Raw genomic sequence first — 15104 nt, forward strand, 5'->3', positions numbered from 1 at the left:
CCCCCTCCATCTCCTACACCTCCCTTCCTCCCTCCAAGGTCCTGGTGCCTGCCGCTCCTCCTCTTCTCACCCCTCCTTTCTCTCCTCCCCCTCTTCCCCTTCCAGTCTCTGGTCCCTGGAAATTAAGTCGGAAAGACCCAGAGACCCAGCGAGAAGGAACGCACCTGTAGAAACTGTGGACCACTGGCCTGGGCCCAACTCTCCGTCAGAGGTGGCCACACACCAAGGACTGGGTGGCTCAGGGGGAGGGAAACAGAGAAAGGCAGCAGGTGCAGAACAGGGCTTGGCCACACAGCCGGAGAGGACTCAAGCCCCTGCCTACTTCAGACCCCAGTGGGTTGAGCCCTCCCGGTCAATCACTAGGAAATGTTCTACAGACTTGCACACAGGTGAGGTGATGGTCGGAGGCGTCTTCTCAGTTAGGGTTCTGGTGGATGTGCATACAGCATAGAGACCTGGGTTCTATTGCGAGCATTGCCCCCACCTAGCAGCAAGGGCAGGGATGTTCTCCTCCCCCACCCACCCCAGCAAAAGTTCTGAGTGAAGGCTGCTGTGGGAAGACGGAGATGGGCGCAAAAAAAAAAAAAAAAAAAAAAAAAAAATTTGCTCAGCCTGTTTTCTTATAACACCCAAGACCACCCACCCAGGGGCGGCACCTCCCCCCCCCCAGTGAGTTGGGCCCTCCCACACCAATCATTAACTCAGAAGATTCTCAGCGGTCTTGCCCACAGGTGATATGACAGAGGCAGTTTCTCAGTTAATGTCCTCTTCCTAAGATTACTCTAGCTGTGTCAAGTTGACAAAAAAAAAAAAAAAAAAAAAAAACTAACCAAGACTGAACCCTGTGCACAGCAGCAGTAGGGGAAAAGTAAGTCTTTTAAAGACTATTAATGTATTATTTAAAATATTTTGAGGACCAGGAATATAGCGCTCAATGGTGAAGTGCTCACGTAGCTCAGCGGTGGAGCGCTCACGTAGCTCAGCGGTGGAGCGCTCACGTAGCTCAGCGGTGGAGCGCTCACGTAGCTCAGCGGTGGAGCGCTCACGTAGCTCAGCGGTGGAGCGCTCACGTAGCTCAGCGGTGGAGCGCTCACGTAGCTCAGCGGTGGAGCGCTCACGTAGCTCAGCGGTGGAGCGCTCACGTAGCTCAGCGGTGGAGCGCTCACGTAGCTCAGCGGTGGAGCGCTCACGTAGCTCAGCGGTGGAGCGCTCACGTAGCTCAGCGGTGGAGCGCTTACACAGTTCCATAGTAAAGTGCTTACATGGTATGTACGGTACGCACAAGGCTGCCAGCTTGATCCCTAGCTGCAAAAACAGAGGCAGAAGGGAAGGAGGGAAGGAGGAGAGCCATGGAAATCAACCCCTCCTCACCAAGGAAGGCTCTCAAAGGCTGTTTCCTTAGCAAGACACGGCTGGCAATTAGGTCATTTTTTTGGCAGGCTGAGTGAAGGCTGCTGGGGGAAGCAGGGGGTGGAGTAGGGTAGCCGCAGGAAACAAATGAGCAGACATGGCATGGCTTAACCGACGGCAGTTTGAGAAGGAAAAGGTTTCTTTGGCTCCTACGTCCAATCACAGTCAACCTTAAGAGGAAGCAGAGGCGGGAAACTGAAGCAGCGAGCCTGGAGGGACCCTGCTTGCTAGCTTGCTAACAGTGAAGAGAACGTAGGAACCTACATCTGAGAGGCCAGACCAACTCCATCTTGGGTTTAGGCCCCATCTGAGAGAATCTGACCTAAGGTTGAACTCCAGTTAACCAACAAGCCTGCACCTAACACTGGTCTCCAGGTCACTCCCTAATAACTACCAACCGGGAGGAAAGCAGAAGTCACAGTCGTACCTAAAGATATCTACTTATAAAAGTTTATAGCTTGACTCCCAGCACCAGCCAACCCTTTTAAAGAACAGAGCAACAAATTTCATAGTAGCCGCCCAATCAGATGTGTGCCAGGCTGGATACCCCCTTGCTTGTTTGCTTGCCCCTATAAATGCTTGCTTGAAACTGGGCTCGGGGCTTCACCCTCCCATCCTGCTGAGTCAATGACTACGGTGTGGCTCAAGCTTGGGCTTGAATAAAGACCCTAGTGTGATTGCATCAGCTCCTTGGTGGTCTTTAGGGTTTCACAAAATGGGTACAACCCACCCACAACAAGGGGGTGGGTTGCCCCCCTGTACAAAAGCTCAGCAAGCAAGATTCAGGCACACCGAGGATATTCCCACAAGGCAGTGGGCTCTAAGGGTAGCCCAAGAACAGATCCTTAGGAAATCCTTTGGAAGAAGGGTGGTTCAACGAGGCCAGTGCTGCCAGAATCCTCCAGAGTCTTTTTAAACCATTGTTGGGCTGAAGGTCTGTCATGAATGGGGGCATATGACCGCAGGGCAGTTTCTAGTCTCAGAACTTCTTGAGACTCCACCTCGATCTAGACGCTGCTCCAAGGGAGTTGGGAGGGAGGGGGTGGGAGGTAGATCAGTAAACAAAGGTGAAGATGCTGGTGGATCAAGATAAGGCGTGGTCTCCGGGGCTCAGGCACTGGCGGCGTGGGGGAAGGTCACCATGCTAGAGAAAGCAGAATTTAGCATTTAATAAACTCAAAGGCCTCTGAGCCTTTTCTAAGGATATGGGGGGGGGGGGGGGTTTGGGCCACTGTAGGAGTCAAGATCTGTGTTAGGAGGTCATGATCCAATAAACTGAGACCTTGACTGACCTCGACAGAGATATGAAATTGATGAGGCACGGAAAGGTCAGAGATACACTGTGACTTCAAGGAATGCTATAACCCAAATGTGACTTTCAGGGGCACTGAGACCAGTGCATATCCACCAGAGATGGTAAAGACCACCCGAGCACCGAGGCTGGTCTATAACCATCAGAAACGTTGAGGCCAGTACATAACCAATAACAGGGATTCTGCGACCAATGGCATTCATTAGCACCCTGGTTGCCGGGGCCAGTACAATGCCATTATGTCTGGAGATACAGATGTCATGAATTAAGCTGCAAATGGTGTCTCATACCTGTAGTATATACAGCACTCAGAAGACTGAGGAAGGAACATTCCCATGAGTTTGAGGCTAGCCTGGGCTACAGGGAGAAACCTTGCCTGGTATTTGTGGGGGGTACAAAGAAGCCTATGGTACCTGTGTACTAGCACACATCACTCCTCTAATCGGGAGGTTTTTTTTGTTTGTTTGTTTTTGGGTTTTTTTTGTTTTTTGGGGGTTTTTTTTTGTTGTTGTTGTTGGTTTGGTTTGGTTTGGTTTTTTTTGGCCTAGCACAGTGTAGAGCAATTTCCGGTCCCATCGACCACAAATAGTAACAGTCCAGGAACCCCTGCAGATCCTTTTCCAAGATTACCAATTATTTGCAGGATGAGAAGTGGGTGGCTTATTGTGCTCTGGGAAGCTGGGCCCTAAGTGCTGTCCCCTCCCAGGTCCAGAAGAGCTATTCTAAGTGCCAGTTTCCACAGAGCCAGCCAAGGCCTCTGCAGAAAAAGAGAAATCTTCTGGTAAACGTGAGCCCCACCCCAGCATCTCAGCCCTCCTTCATCTGCTACCCATGGGCACTCAGGGACTTGCCACAGCCTGGCTAACCCTCTAAGGCCCCATGGTACCTAAGCTAACCAGACGAGGGGAGAGCCCTATCTGTGGGCTTTCCTGTGAGGGAAATAGAGGCAGCAGCAGATAAGCAAGGCGGGTACCTTTGTTCTCAGTGCTAAGGGTTCAGACCTGGCTATGAGCTGCTCACTGCAGACAGAGAGATGAGCCAGCTTGGCCCTGAAGGAGCGCAGACACTGGTAGGGATGCAGATGTGCGGGCAGATGGCCTCTAAAGAGACACCGGGCATGTTTCCAGCTCAGCCAAGAACAGAGGACAGGGACCAGGCAGGTGCTGCAGGCAGCTGCAGGAACCAGCAGGCTCCACCGAGGCCTGGAGCTGGAACTAACAGGAGCTTGCCCAGGGGGTCTGTGGGCACCAGATGCCTGGTTGCCTTGGCCCAAACTTCAGGAAGTGGGAAAGATGCCAGCTATTTTACAAAGTTGGCCGCAATCTGACCGTCCGGAGTCTAAAGGGTCGTGTCTACACATTAGCTACACAGCTTAGTATAACTAAGTTTGGGGATGACTGGCGCAGGCCAGTGGCTGAGTTCCTTATGTCTTAGGAGAACATTCCTGAAAGCTTCCTTTGGCCGATTGGCATACACCAAACTTTTCATTTTGGAATGGAGAATTAATAAATATTTTAAAAGTATATGCTTACACGTGTATACATGCATATATACATGCGGTTGTGCGTGCATGTTCCTCCATGTGCCATGTCACCAGCATGGTGGTCACAGGATGGTTTGTGGGGCTTGATCCTCTCCTTCCCCCCCGTTCGGGACTTTGAACTCAGATCATCGGGTTTGGTGGCAAGCACCTTCACCTGCTGAGCCATGTTCTTGGCCCCATGTTAAAGACACGAACGCCACGGAAATCACCAGCATAGTCATGATGGGTAACACATCTGTTTACCACTCTAACTGGCAGCGTGAACCTGGGGGAGCAAGGCCTAAAAATGAGGTGGATTTAAGTTCTGATGCTCTAGCTGACTTTATTCCAAGCATCAGACAACTTATACTTCAAGGGTTAAGAAGAGTCACGTGAGTCAAGTGTCCAAACACAAAGACAAGCTGCCCGCAGCAAAAACACGTTTTTTTCCATAGAGGCACATGAATAGCAACAGCTGAGGTAAATGCACTCCTACCCCTGGGAGGGGCACGGAAACACATTCTAAGAACAGCACTGTGCTCTGAAGGAAACGGAGGTCCCAAGACTCATGCCTTGCTTTCTTGGAGTTTTCTCACAAGCACCTCAAAACCTCCTCCCACACCTCCGTCCTTCAACTGTGTTCTGACACACATCTATTGTAGCCATGTTGGTAGAAGAGAAGATATTTTAAAAACAAGTTCTCATGCTATCAGGGTATTACATGAATGGACCCTGAGGAGTTATGATTTCCCTGAGAATCTGGTGTAGGTAAAATCTGGGAGGGAAAGGCTGGGGCCCTGGTGCCAGTCAGAGAAGGGACTTTCTCCCAGGAAGAGACTTCATGCAGTTCTGTCAACTTAGGAGACCAGAGAAGGCTCTCTCAGGATAATCCAGAGCTGAAAGAACAAGTGGTCAACAGTGAGTAGAACCACATGGGCTAGGGCTACTTAACTGACTTAGCTCGTGCTCTCTCGATAACCCTCAACCTCAGAGTAGTACCCCGAAGACAGACTTGAGGTCACGGGACATATTTGCTCCTCTTCCTGCTGTGGCCACATCAAGCATGCCGTTTTCTGTTTTTCATGAATGTTTCTTTAATTGCTATACTAGTGACAGGAGCCAAACTGAGCTTGCTGGGACTGCCAGAGCCCAGGTTTGCACCCTAAAAACTCCAGCAGTACTATCACTTCCGGGTTCCTCCTGTCTCTCTTTTGAAGTTCCTTTCACAGCCGACCAACTCCGTGACACTGATCACTGCGGGCAGTTAGCACAGCACAGCATTTTGGAAGCGATTGCAGTGTGTTGCTTTGAGGTGGTTTCATCCATTCCGCTCCAAGAGCTGAAATCCACAGGTACAGTTACTGCCTTGTGCGGGACTGTGTCACCCTGCAGCGGTGTGTGGGTCCATTCACTCAGGGGACATTCAGGCAGTCAGCAAGGTCAGGCTGTTCAACACGGAGCATCCAGGAATGGCTCTCACCTCTCTTGAGTGGTGGACTTGGTTGGTTGGAGTATGTAGACCTAATCTAACCCCACACAACTATGTAGCCAGAAAACGAAGGGAGATTTTAAAAACCCTTTCCCTAAGATTGAGGATGTCAGGGAGAAAGCCTTTACCGCTGGACACTGCACAAGACCTGCTGGTAAGTGGCTGTGCCGTTTTTTATGCGGTTATCACACCATTGTTATTTTAGAGCATGTCCCTCTACCTATATGGAAACGTTTGCCATACAGAAGAACGTCGCACGCTGCCAGAGGCAGCCTCATCCACCTCCCTCACACCATCATGATGCCCAAGGCCCAGCCCTGGCTGTAGCAGGCTTAGCTCCACAGGGAGCAATAGTCTGGAATCTGGGTATTTTTAAAATGTAATCTAATTTAGATTTCTCAACAAGCAATCACGAGGGCTGAACAAATCTGTCTTCTGCCGGTCCGAAGGTAATCAGAGGGACCTGCAAATTGCCCTGACATTTGGAAACTAGTTATGACAGAGGCACACACTTCCTGGCCAGCCCCCAGATTCCTTCCTGTTTGGAGCAAAGTATTTACCCCAGCCCCAGGTTTCCTGCATTGACTTCCTTTCTGGGACCATGGTCTCACCGGTTGCCTCAGGAACAAGGCTTCTAGCAGTGCCACTCCAAAACTTTCATTAAAGGCAACCCATGCTGTCGGAGTGCTCCAGGAGCCATAGAGTGAGACACAGACAGGCCTCACCCTGGTTGAGCGCAGCGCCTGGCACTGTGACTATGCTCTTCACCTACTGTCTATGTCATTGATGCCATGGGATCCCAGAGGGTGAAACCAAGGCATTGAGTAAAATTTTCCAAAGGCAAAGGATTGGTCAATGGGAGAAACAATGTATAAATCAGGTAGGTCCGATTTCAAAACGTGTCTCCATCTTCTGAGGAGGAGAGCATGGACCCCTTTGAATATTGATTTGCAATTCAACTTTGACTCATTCACCCAACAGAGTATTTGGAGTATCTGTCCATTCCATCCACGCACCACAGAGGAGAGTAGCAAAGATAAGCCACACAGACCTGCCCTTTAAGAGCTTAGCTACAATTGTAAGCTACACAGACCTGCCCTTTAAGAGCTTAGCTACATTGTAAGCCACACAGACCTGCCCTTTAAGAGCTTAGCTACACTGTAAGCCACACAGACCTGCCCTTTAAGAGCTTAGCTACAGTTACAGAGGAGCAGAGGTGGGCAAAGAAGAGGTTATGTGGGGCTAGTGCCCGGTACTAGGTAGTGTATGAATGGAGGTAGAAGCTGGATTCCATAAGCAGTCCATCCCGTGGTGCCTGCTTTTCTGGCAGAAGGACAGGTCAAGAAGCAGGGACTCAGGCTTGAATAAACAGTGGAGCTGCATCAGGATACCATGCAGGTCTCAGTCTCCCGACCATGGCCACACTTGCCGGGGGGGGGGGGGGGGGGGGGGGGGTTGGGGGGTTGTGTGGGGGGAAGTCCTGCCTTTGTTCTACACAGCAGGATTTTCCCAGCAGAAAAGGACTCCCCCTCTGACCTGGGACCTGTCAAGCAAGTGAAGAGGTGGGGGCTTGGGGTTTGACCCTGGCACATGAACTTCAGTCAGACTGTTGCTCTTGTGGGTCTCACACACAGGCTCCCCCTGCTCACACACAGGCTCCCCCTGCTCACACACAGGCTCCCCCTGCTCACACACAGGCTCCCCCTGCTCACACACAGGCTCCCCCTGCTCACACACGGGCTCCCCCTGCTCACACACGGGCTCCCCCTGCTCCCACACGGGTTCCCCCTGCTCCCACACGGGCTCACACTGCTCACACATGGGCTCCCCCTGCTCACACACAGGCTGCCCCTGCTCACACACAGGCTCCCCCTGCTCACACACAGGCTCCCCCTGCTCACACACAGGCTCCCCCTGCTCACACACAGGCTCATGTGCACATCAGAACACACACCTACACTGTTCAGACACCTAGACTGGCTCTTAGTTCCGGGTCTACGCAGAACTGTGTCTCAGTAGCGATGACAGCTGGTCAGAGGCACATCGGACAGGACACAATCCAGACATTGCTTCCTGATATCCACTCTGAGGTCAGGAGCCTTGTGTGACCTCCCTCCACTCCTCCTGCTACTGAGGCTGAGTCTCTCCTAGTCCCTGCCCTCAGCCTCTGTCCTCAACTCCAGCAGAGCCCTTCCTTCCTGCTTTTGAAAACGCTGGTGCTGCCTGTGACTTTTTGCTGCTCATTTCTGCTCCGGGTTCAGGCTTTGGAAAAAACTAAAAAAGGAAAGACTTTAAAAATGTCACCTCCCCTCCCTCTGCCACAGCCTCCTCCCGGAGCCATGATCCCCACAGTAATGAAGTGCTCTGCATTACGTTCAGCTGGCCATGTGGCCTGCTCTCATGGTTTACAGTGAGGTCCTCTAGCCACCTCAGGAGGAGGCGAGCTGACCGGGGTGTTCAGGAAGCCCACAGTGCTAAGTAAGACTCAAGGTTTGTCTTTCATGAGTGAGAAAGGATGGTGGGGTGCTGAGAAAAAATGACAGCCATCGGCCCTAGAACCCGAGAAGATCTACAGGGAAGGAACCTTGCCACATTTCTTCTCTTCTTAGATGCACTCTGGATCAGGATAAACTCCATAATGTGCTGGAGGATGACCCACTACACTCCCTCCAGACTCTGAGGTAGCCTCTGCCACCTGCCAGGTAAAAACATTTAGAGGGCAGCGCCTTGAGTGAGCCTCACGTCAGTGTGATTGCTATGGCCCCCCACCTGCTGTGGGCATCAGCCATGGCCCTGAGGCACATCCACGGTTTGACTTCTTCCAGCAGCTTTTTGGATGGCGCTAGTCAGAGCCCTATGTCGTCGGCTGGCTCGGAGCTGGGGAACTGGGTGTGCTGACACACGCATAAACCCTCCTGAAACTAGATAGCCCAGGGAAATGAATCCGGGGATGAATAATGCAGATGGCAGCCGGGAGACAGAAGGGCCTCCCTCCTGCACCGACAGGTGGGAGACGAGCGCAGGAATGAGGTGTCCTCGGAGGCATGAGTTTTTAAAATTAATGACATTTCGGAGCGCTGCTAGCAGGATTTTGAAGCTGTGATACACTCTGGCTGAAAGGGAGGAGTCAGTCTCTCATGACTCACATTTCTACAGGACCAATGACACACCATTCTTCCCATCCCACTGAATGGGGTAGTTCCCAGCCACTGCTGGTTTGTACAATAATCAAAACGTCTATGTGCACCGTTTGCACAACAGCCTTATCCCATTGCTGAAAGGAGAGAACACAGCCACTGGCCAGCCGGGAAACAAGACCCAGCTATGCACCAGGCCCCGGGTGCCCACAGCACATCAAATATTGACCTGCCTGGGAGGACAGATAGGCACTGGAGGGACAGCGGTCACAAGTTCTGCATACGCCCAGCACCACGATCCTGGTTAGGACCTCTAACCCACAAGTCTAGAAAATGACCAGGTAACCTTAGAAAAATACTGCTATGTGGCCAGGGCTTTAGAGTTGGTCTCTAAAACATCAGATCATGGGCTGGAGAGATAGTTCAGTGGTTAAGAGTATTGACTGCTCTCCCAGAGGTCCTGAGTTCAATTCCCAGCAAGCACATGGTGGCTCACAACCATCTGTAAAGGGATCTGATGCCCTCTTCTGGTGTGTCTGAAGATAGCAATAGTGTACTCATATACATAAAATAAATAAATCTTTTTTAAAGGAAAAAACATCAGATCAAACTTCATCTTGAACTTCTAGATAGTTGCAGTTATTTTCAGCATCATGTTTTCAAGGATGTCTTCCTTCCCACCCTCCTTCCAGTGGCTGTGTGATGATGCCTGGTTCCTGGTAGAGCACAGTGCACATGGTGGAGCAAACGAAATAGACTCTAATATGGCAGAATGGGGCGCCATAGAAAGATGGCGCAACATTCCTCAGAGACTCATTTCTGTGAAGCTCGTGTCCAGGACACTGTATCTGACAGACCCAGAGAGGATATCAACAAAAGAAAAAAATAGCAGAAAAACCACAACAGAGCAGTCCCATGAGGAGGCTGAAGTACTAATGTGCCCATATTTGGCTTGTGGGACAGGAACCCAACCTTACCCACAGTTCCTTTAGGTGGGTACCTGACCATGCCCAGAATGGACACCAAACTAAGCAGTTGGCCCTTTCTTGTTCTCTTCTTCCTTTCCCTGGCAAAGGCTAGGATCCCTCAGCCCAGCCACAGGGATGGGCTGCAGACTTTGTAGACCCTGTTGTCTACAGACCTCCGCTGACGGATCAGTAAACAACCTTCCACACCTCATGCTACCCAGTCAGTGGTGGCTGCTTCAAGGTGAAGGGATGGGCAAGAAGGTGAGTCCTCGTGTTCCCAAGGCCATGTTCAGCCACCGATCCTCCAATCAAGCCCCACCACCTGCAGTCATGGCTTCTTAGTTTTGGAACAACTGGAAATGTCTGACCTCCCAGACGGTGCCAGAAATGTGAACTGTCCAGAGTGCTGAACGTTTTCAGTGCTGTCAATCAAATAGCCACGACTCTGGCCAAGCCGTTCCGCCTAAATGGAAACATACAGTAGTTCCAAAGATGATGTTAGAAAGGATGGTCTCCAGCCAAAGTGCCTTACTAGAAATGCTGAAGGGTCATGTGATCAAAGCCCTAGAGCAGAGGCGCCTGGCACCACATAGCACCCTGCCTGCCCTCCTGCCCTTCCCCCCAGATCTCATTTAGAACTCGAAGAAGGAAATAAAGAACTTGGCAGATGTTTAATGAGGGTAAACAGCAGCCCTCACTTCTATTTATGAGACAGGAGCTTGTGTTAACCAAAACCTGCACTGTGGAGTTGGCCTTACATGTGTGCACATAGATGGGACACATATGTCAGTGTATCATGGGCGGATGAGATGATTGGAAAAGGTAGCACAGAGGAGGGACCGCTGATGGTTTTGCTTTTGCACTTTGGGGATTTGATCTGGGCCAAATGCGGATTGTGACAAGCGGGTGGCTTCAGGGCCACAGCTAAGAAATAACTGAAAACCATTAAAATACCAGGTATCCCTCACCGTCCAGCTTCCTGTGGGTCATGCTGCCAGCCTTCTTCTCTGGATGACTTCCAGTGAATGGAAGCAGATGGAGAAACGTCCCCTGGAGGCTTTAGAGATCTGGGCTCACTTGTACTCCCTGAAGGATGGGTGTCCCATCAGCTTGCATGACACCCAGCTCTGTTCTGGCCCCTTTCAAACCACAATCTACCTTAGACTCACTTCATGGGTGTTTTGGTGACTCTTCTATTGCCATGAAAAAAAAATGCTATGACCAAGGCAAATTATAAAAGAAAACATTTGATTTGGGTCTCACGGTTGCAGAGAATTAGGGTCTATGATCATCACAGAGCAGAGAATGTCGTCACAGGCAGACATGGTACTGAAGAAGTCGCTAAGTGCTACTCCCACAAGCACGAGAAGGGGGGAGAGAGAGCTGACAGGGCAGAGTGTGGGTCTTTGAAATCTCGAAGTCTATCCCCAGTGACACACCCCCCTACATCAAGGCCACACCTCCTGATCCTTCTCAAACAGTTCCACCAACTGGAACCCAAGTGTTCAGATCTATGAATCTATGGGGGCCATTCTCATTCAAAGCACCACAGTGGGGCTTTTAAAACTCCATGTGTGGGGACCATCCAAGTCATTGTACAAAAGCATGGATGTTTCTAGAACATGACCATGACTTCCTTGTACCACCTATGAGAGACCTCCTGACAAGTCCCTCAGATCTTTCCTGAGAAGTGGGCTTTCTATCAAGACAACCTAGTAGATTTCTCTGCCCTCATTACAAACCTTACTGTCTTTTCTCCACAGCACTCATCACCCACTGCCTGACACTCTAGAGGATTTACGAGTTACATTGATGTTTTTCCTATCCCATAGAATCAGCCTCATGAGCCGGATTTTGTCTAAATTCACTCTAGGCCAGGGCCCAGGTTAGACGCTACTTTGTGACACATTTGGTAGGAACTGCTGGTGGGGAGTAGTGATTACCAGGGGATGACTACTCCAGCAGTGAGCTCAGCAATTCTTTCTTGCTTCTGTCTCTTGCCTGTATGAACACCCCACCCTGAGAGTCCCCTTCCTAGACTCCGGAGGATGCCTCCACCCTTCCTCACATGCCGCCTGTCTTGGGTTAGCAGAATGTTCCGCTCTAGTCTCCTTTGTAAAGTATCTCCATGCTTTGGGAGCTGAAGGAAAGATATGCATGTGCGTGTACCTGACGTCTGTGGCTCCACAGCCTGATGCTCACCTGAGGGCTCCAGAGGCCGCACCAGGGCTGAGGAATGGGAAGCAGTACTAGCACCTCTTCCCATCTCCATAGTCCTGCCAACTATCCCCATTCACACTACTCAGGGGGTGAGCTGTACCTACATGAGGAAACGTGAAAAATATGTATTTTTAGCCAGTGTTCTTTTGCTGTAAAGAGGCACCATGACCACAGCAACTTTTAAAAAGGAAAGCTTTTATTAGGGGCTGGCTTACAGTTTCAGAGCTTCAGTCCATTATTGTCATGGCAGGAAGCATGGCGGCATGCAGGTAGACATGGTGCTGGAGAGGTAGCTGAGAGCTCTACACCCAGATACACAGGCAGCAGGAAGAGAGAGACACGGAGGGCCTGGCTTGAGCATTTGAAACACCCAAAGCCCACCCCCAATGACACACTTCCTCCAACAAGGTCACGCCCACTCCAACAAGGCCACACCCACTCCAAAGCCATACCTCCTAATCTCTCTCAAGTAGCTACTCCCTAATGACCAAACATTCAAATATTTGGGCCTATGGGGGCCATTCCTATTCAAACCACCACATTCTACTCCATGACCCCCATAGGTCTATAGATATAGTGCAAAAATGCATTCAGTCCAACTTCCAAAGTCCCTACAGTCTACCACAGTTTCAACACTGTTTAAAAGTCCGAAGTTCAAAGTCTCTCCTGAGACTCATGGCAATCTCTTAACAGTAACTCCCCTGTAAAATCAAAACCAAAAAGCAGATCACATACTCACAACATACAATGGCACAAAATATACATTACCATTCCAAAAGGGAGGAAAGGGAGCATGGTAAGGAAATACTGGACCAAAGCAAGACAGAAAACCAGCCAAACAAACTCTGAACTCTGCATCTCCGTGTCTGATGTCAAAGTACTCTTCAGATCTCCAACTCCTTTCAGCTTTGACTGTAGCACACTTCTCCCTCTTGGGCTGGCTCTACTGCATGTGAGCAGCTGTTCTTGGCAGGTATCCCGGGGCTCTGGCATCCCCAAGCTCTTGGGGACTTCAAGGCAATCCAGGCTTCACCTTCACAGCTTCAAGCAATGGACTCTCTGGGTCTCTGTGCAGGGACACCCTTGACACATGCCTCAGAGGCTTTCCTTAATCTTGGAGGAGGATTTCATAACTCCTTTCTTGTATCCTTGACTCTAAAGCCAAACCATGTGGCAGAAGCTGACGGCTTGCTGGGGCTGGAACATGACCCCTCGTGCTATTACACTTGCACCAGATTTCTGTTCACCATTTCTTTTGCTGACTAAGATTTTCTTTAATTCCTTTTTACAAGTTGGGAGCTGAGCTGGGTGGGGTTTTGCCCTGAGGTCACCACTCCCTTTATTCCACTTAGCACCATTACACTTTCTGGTGCCCCTTTTCTCCTCAAACATTACATTTTTTTTTCATTTTTCCTTGCTCAGCTTGCCCCTCTTCATTATAGATCTGATTGTCAACACGGTCAATATTAGGCTGTCTTGAACTCTCCTCTGCCAATGCCATTAATCCAAAACTCTTACAGTTAGCCTTGGGCAGACTTTTCAGACACATTCTTTGCCAAAATATCCCAAGAACAGTCTCTTGGTCAAGAAAGCTCTTGACCTGAGCCATCATCATCTATGTTGCCCTCAGCATGACTGCCTTCCACGTTTCTGCTAGTATGGCCCATTAAACCCCAAAAGCATTCAACTTCACATTCTGCCAACAAGCAGCACAGTCAAGCCTATCACAGCAATACCCTGCTCCCTGGCTCCAACTTCTTTCTGTCTTAGTGAGTGTTCTATTGCTATGAGGAGACAGGGCCATGACAACTCTTATAAAAGAAAACATTTCCTTGGCGCTTGCTTGTAGTCTCAGAGATCTGGTCCATTATCATCATGGCAGGGAGCATGACAGCATGCAGGCAGACATGGATCTGGAGAAGGAGTTCAGAGTTCTATAGATGGATCCACAGGCAGAAGAGAGAGAAAGAGAGCTATTGGGTCTGTCTTGAGTATTTGAAACCCCCAAAGCCCACCCCCAGAAATATACCTCCTTCAACAAGGCCACACCTCCTCCAATGAGACCACACCTCCTAATCCTCATCAAGTGACTCCACTCCCTAAAGGCCATTCAAATGTAGGAGTCTGTGGGGGTCATTCCTATTCGACTACCACAATGTGTGGATATGCCATCTTGTCTGGAAACAGAAGTCTGCTTGGAATCGGTTTAAAATTCTAAAGCTGACGGTCACTTTTCATTGCTATAACAAATACCACAGCAGGGTAATTTGTGAAGAGGCTTATCTACCCCACAGTTTGGAGGCTGGGTAGCTAACATGAGAGGCCCCATTTGTCCAGCCTCTGATGGGAGCCCCAGCATCACAGACTCAGCTGAAAGCTCACACAGCTGTGCAAGAGAAGGTGGACAGACAGGAAGGCAAGGGGCTTGGAGGTCAGACACAGCCCCACAGAAATAGCTAAGCCTTTCCAAAGCACTTCCCCAAAGACCAAGGCTCTGCCCCTGGGCTCTGCCTCTTGAAGGTCCCACCACTACCCATACAACCTCACTGGAAGTACAACTTACAGGCATGCACTGAACCTTCCTCACACCATAGCCAAGGACTTGGGTGCTCAGTCTCCCAGACCACTTGTGACATAGCTTTGGATTTGGGAAGAGCTTCAGGGCCTGCTGGAGAATTTCATCACCCTTGATTGTAGGAACAAAGTCCAAATCCAGTTTGACCAATATGTTGCGGAAGCTGATACGCCCTACTGTTCATAGCACTTTCCTGACTTTCATAAGATAACCTTCAACTTCCAGAGCCATTGTTTTCTAGTCTGAGTTGCCTTCTCTGTTGAATCCCTCCTGGGGGTTGAAGAAATACTAGAGTCATTGCAGAAATAAAGCTCACCATAGTCGTGTGCCTCTGATCACAAGTGAAGCCACTTACAGCATGCTGGTGACAAGGGTACAAAACAACCTACATCTCCCAGGGCTTCCAAGATGGCTTCCAGTTGTACAGATGGCTCCTTGTGTTCAGGAGGTTCTTTGATGAAGAGGTCCTAG

At 50.1% G+C, this 15104-nt stretch overlaps 1 protein-coding gene across 6 annotated transcripts in view; it reads right to left on the minus strand.

The window, feature by feature from the left end:
• Tmem255b (transmembrane protein 255B) overlaps nucleotides 1-1392 on the minus strand; it is a 28317-nt gene extending 26925 nt beyond the window's left edge. For 4 of the 6 annotated variants that reach the window (XR_015639372.1, XR_015639371.1, XM_087587984.1 and 1 more), the window contains exon 1: nucleotides 951-1392. Coding sequence is in view for 2 of the 6 variants with exons in the window: in XM_087587984.1 (XP_087444110.1) it covers nucleotides 951-1248 (298 nt within the window). In the remaining 4 variants the exon portion in view is untranslated. Of the gene's footprint in view, nucleotides 1-164; nucleotides 232-950 lie in introns of those variants that run through there. The other 2 variants (XM_087587989.1, XM_087587990.1) reach the window with 2 other exon arrangements.
• Between the last annotated feature and the right edge of the window lie 13712 nt (nucleotides 1393-15104).

The sequence above is a fragment of the Rattus norvegicus genome, chromosome 16 (assembly GCF_021556685.1).
Source record: "Rattus norvegicus strain SHRSP/BbbUtx chromosome 16, alternate assembly SHRSP_T2T, whole genome shotgun sequence".
NCBI lineage: Eukaryota > Metazoa > Chordata > Mammalia > Rodentia > Muridae > Rattus > Rattus norvegicus.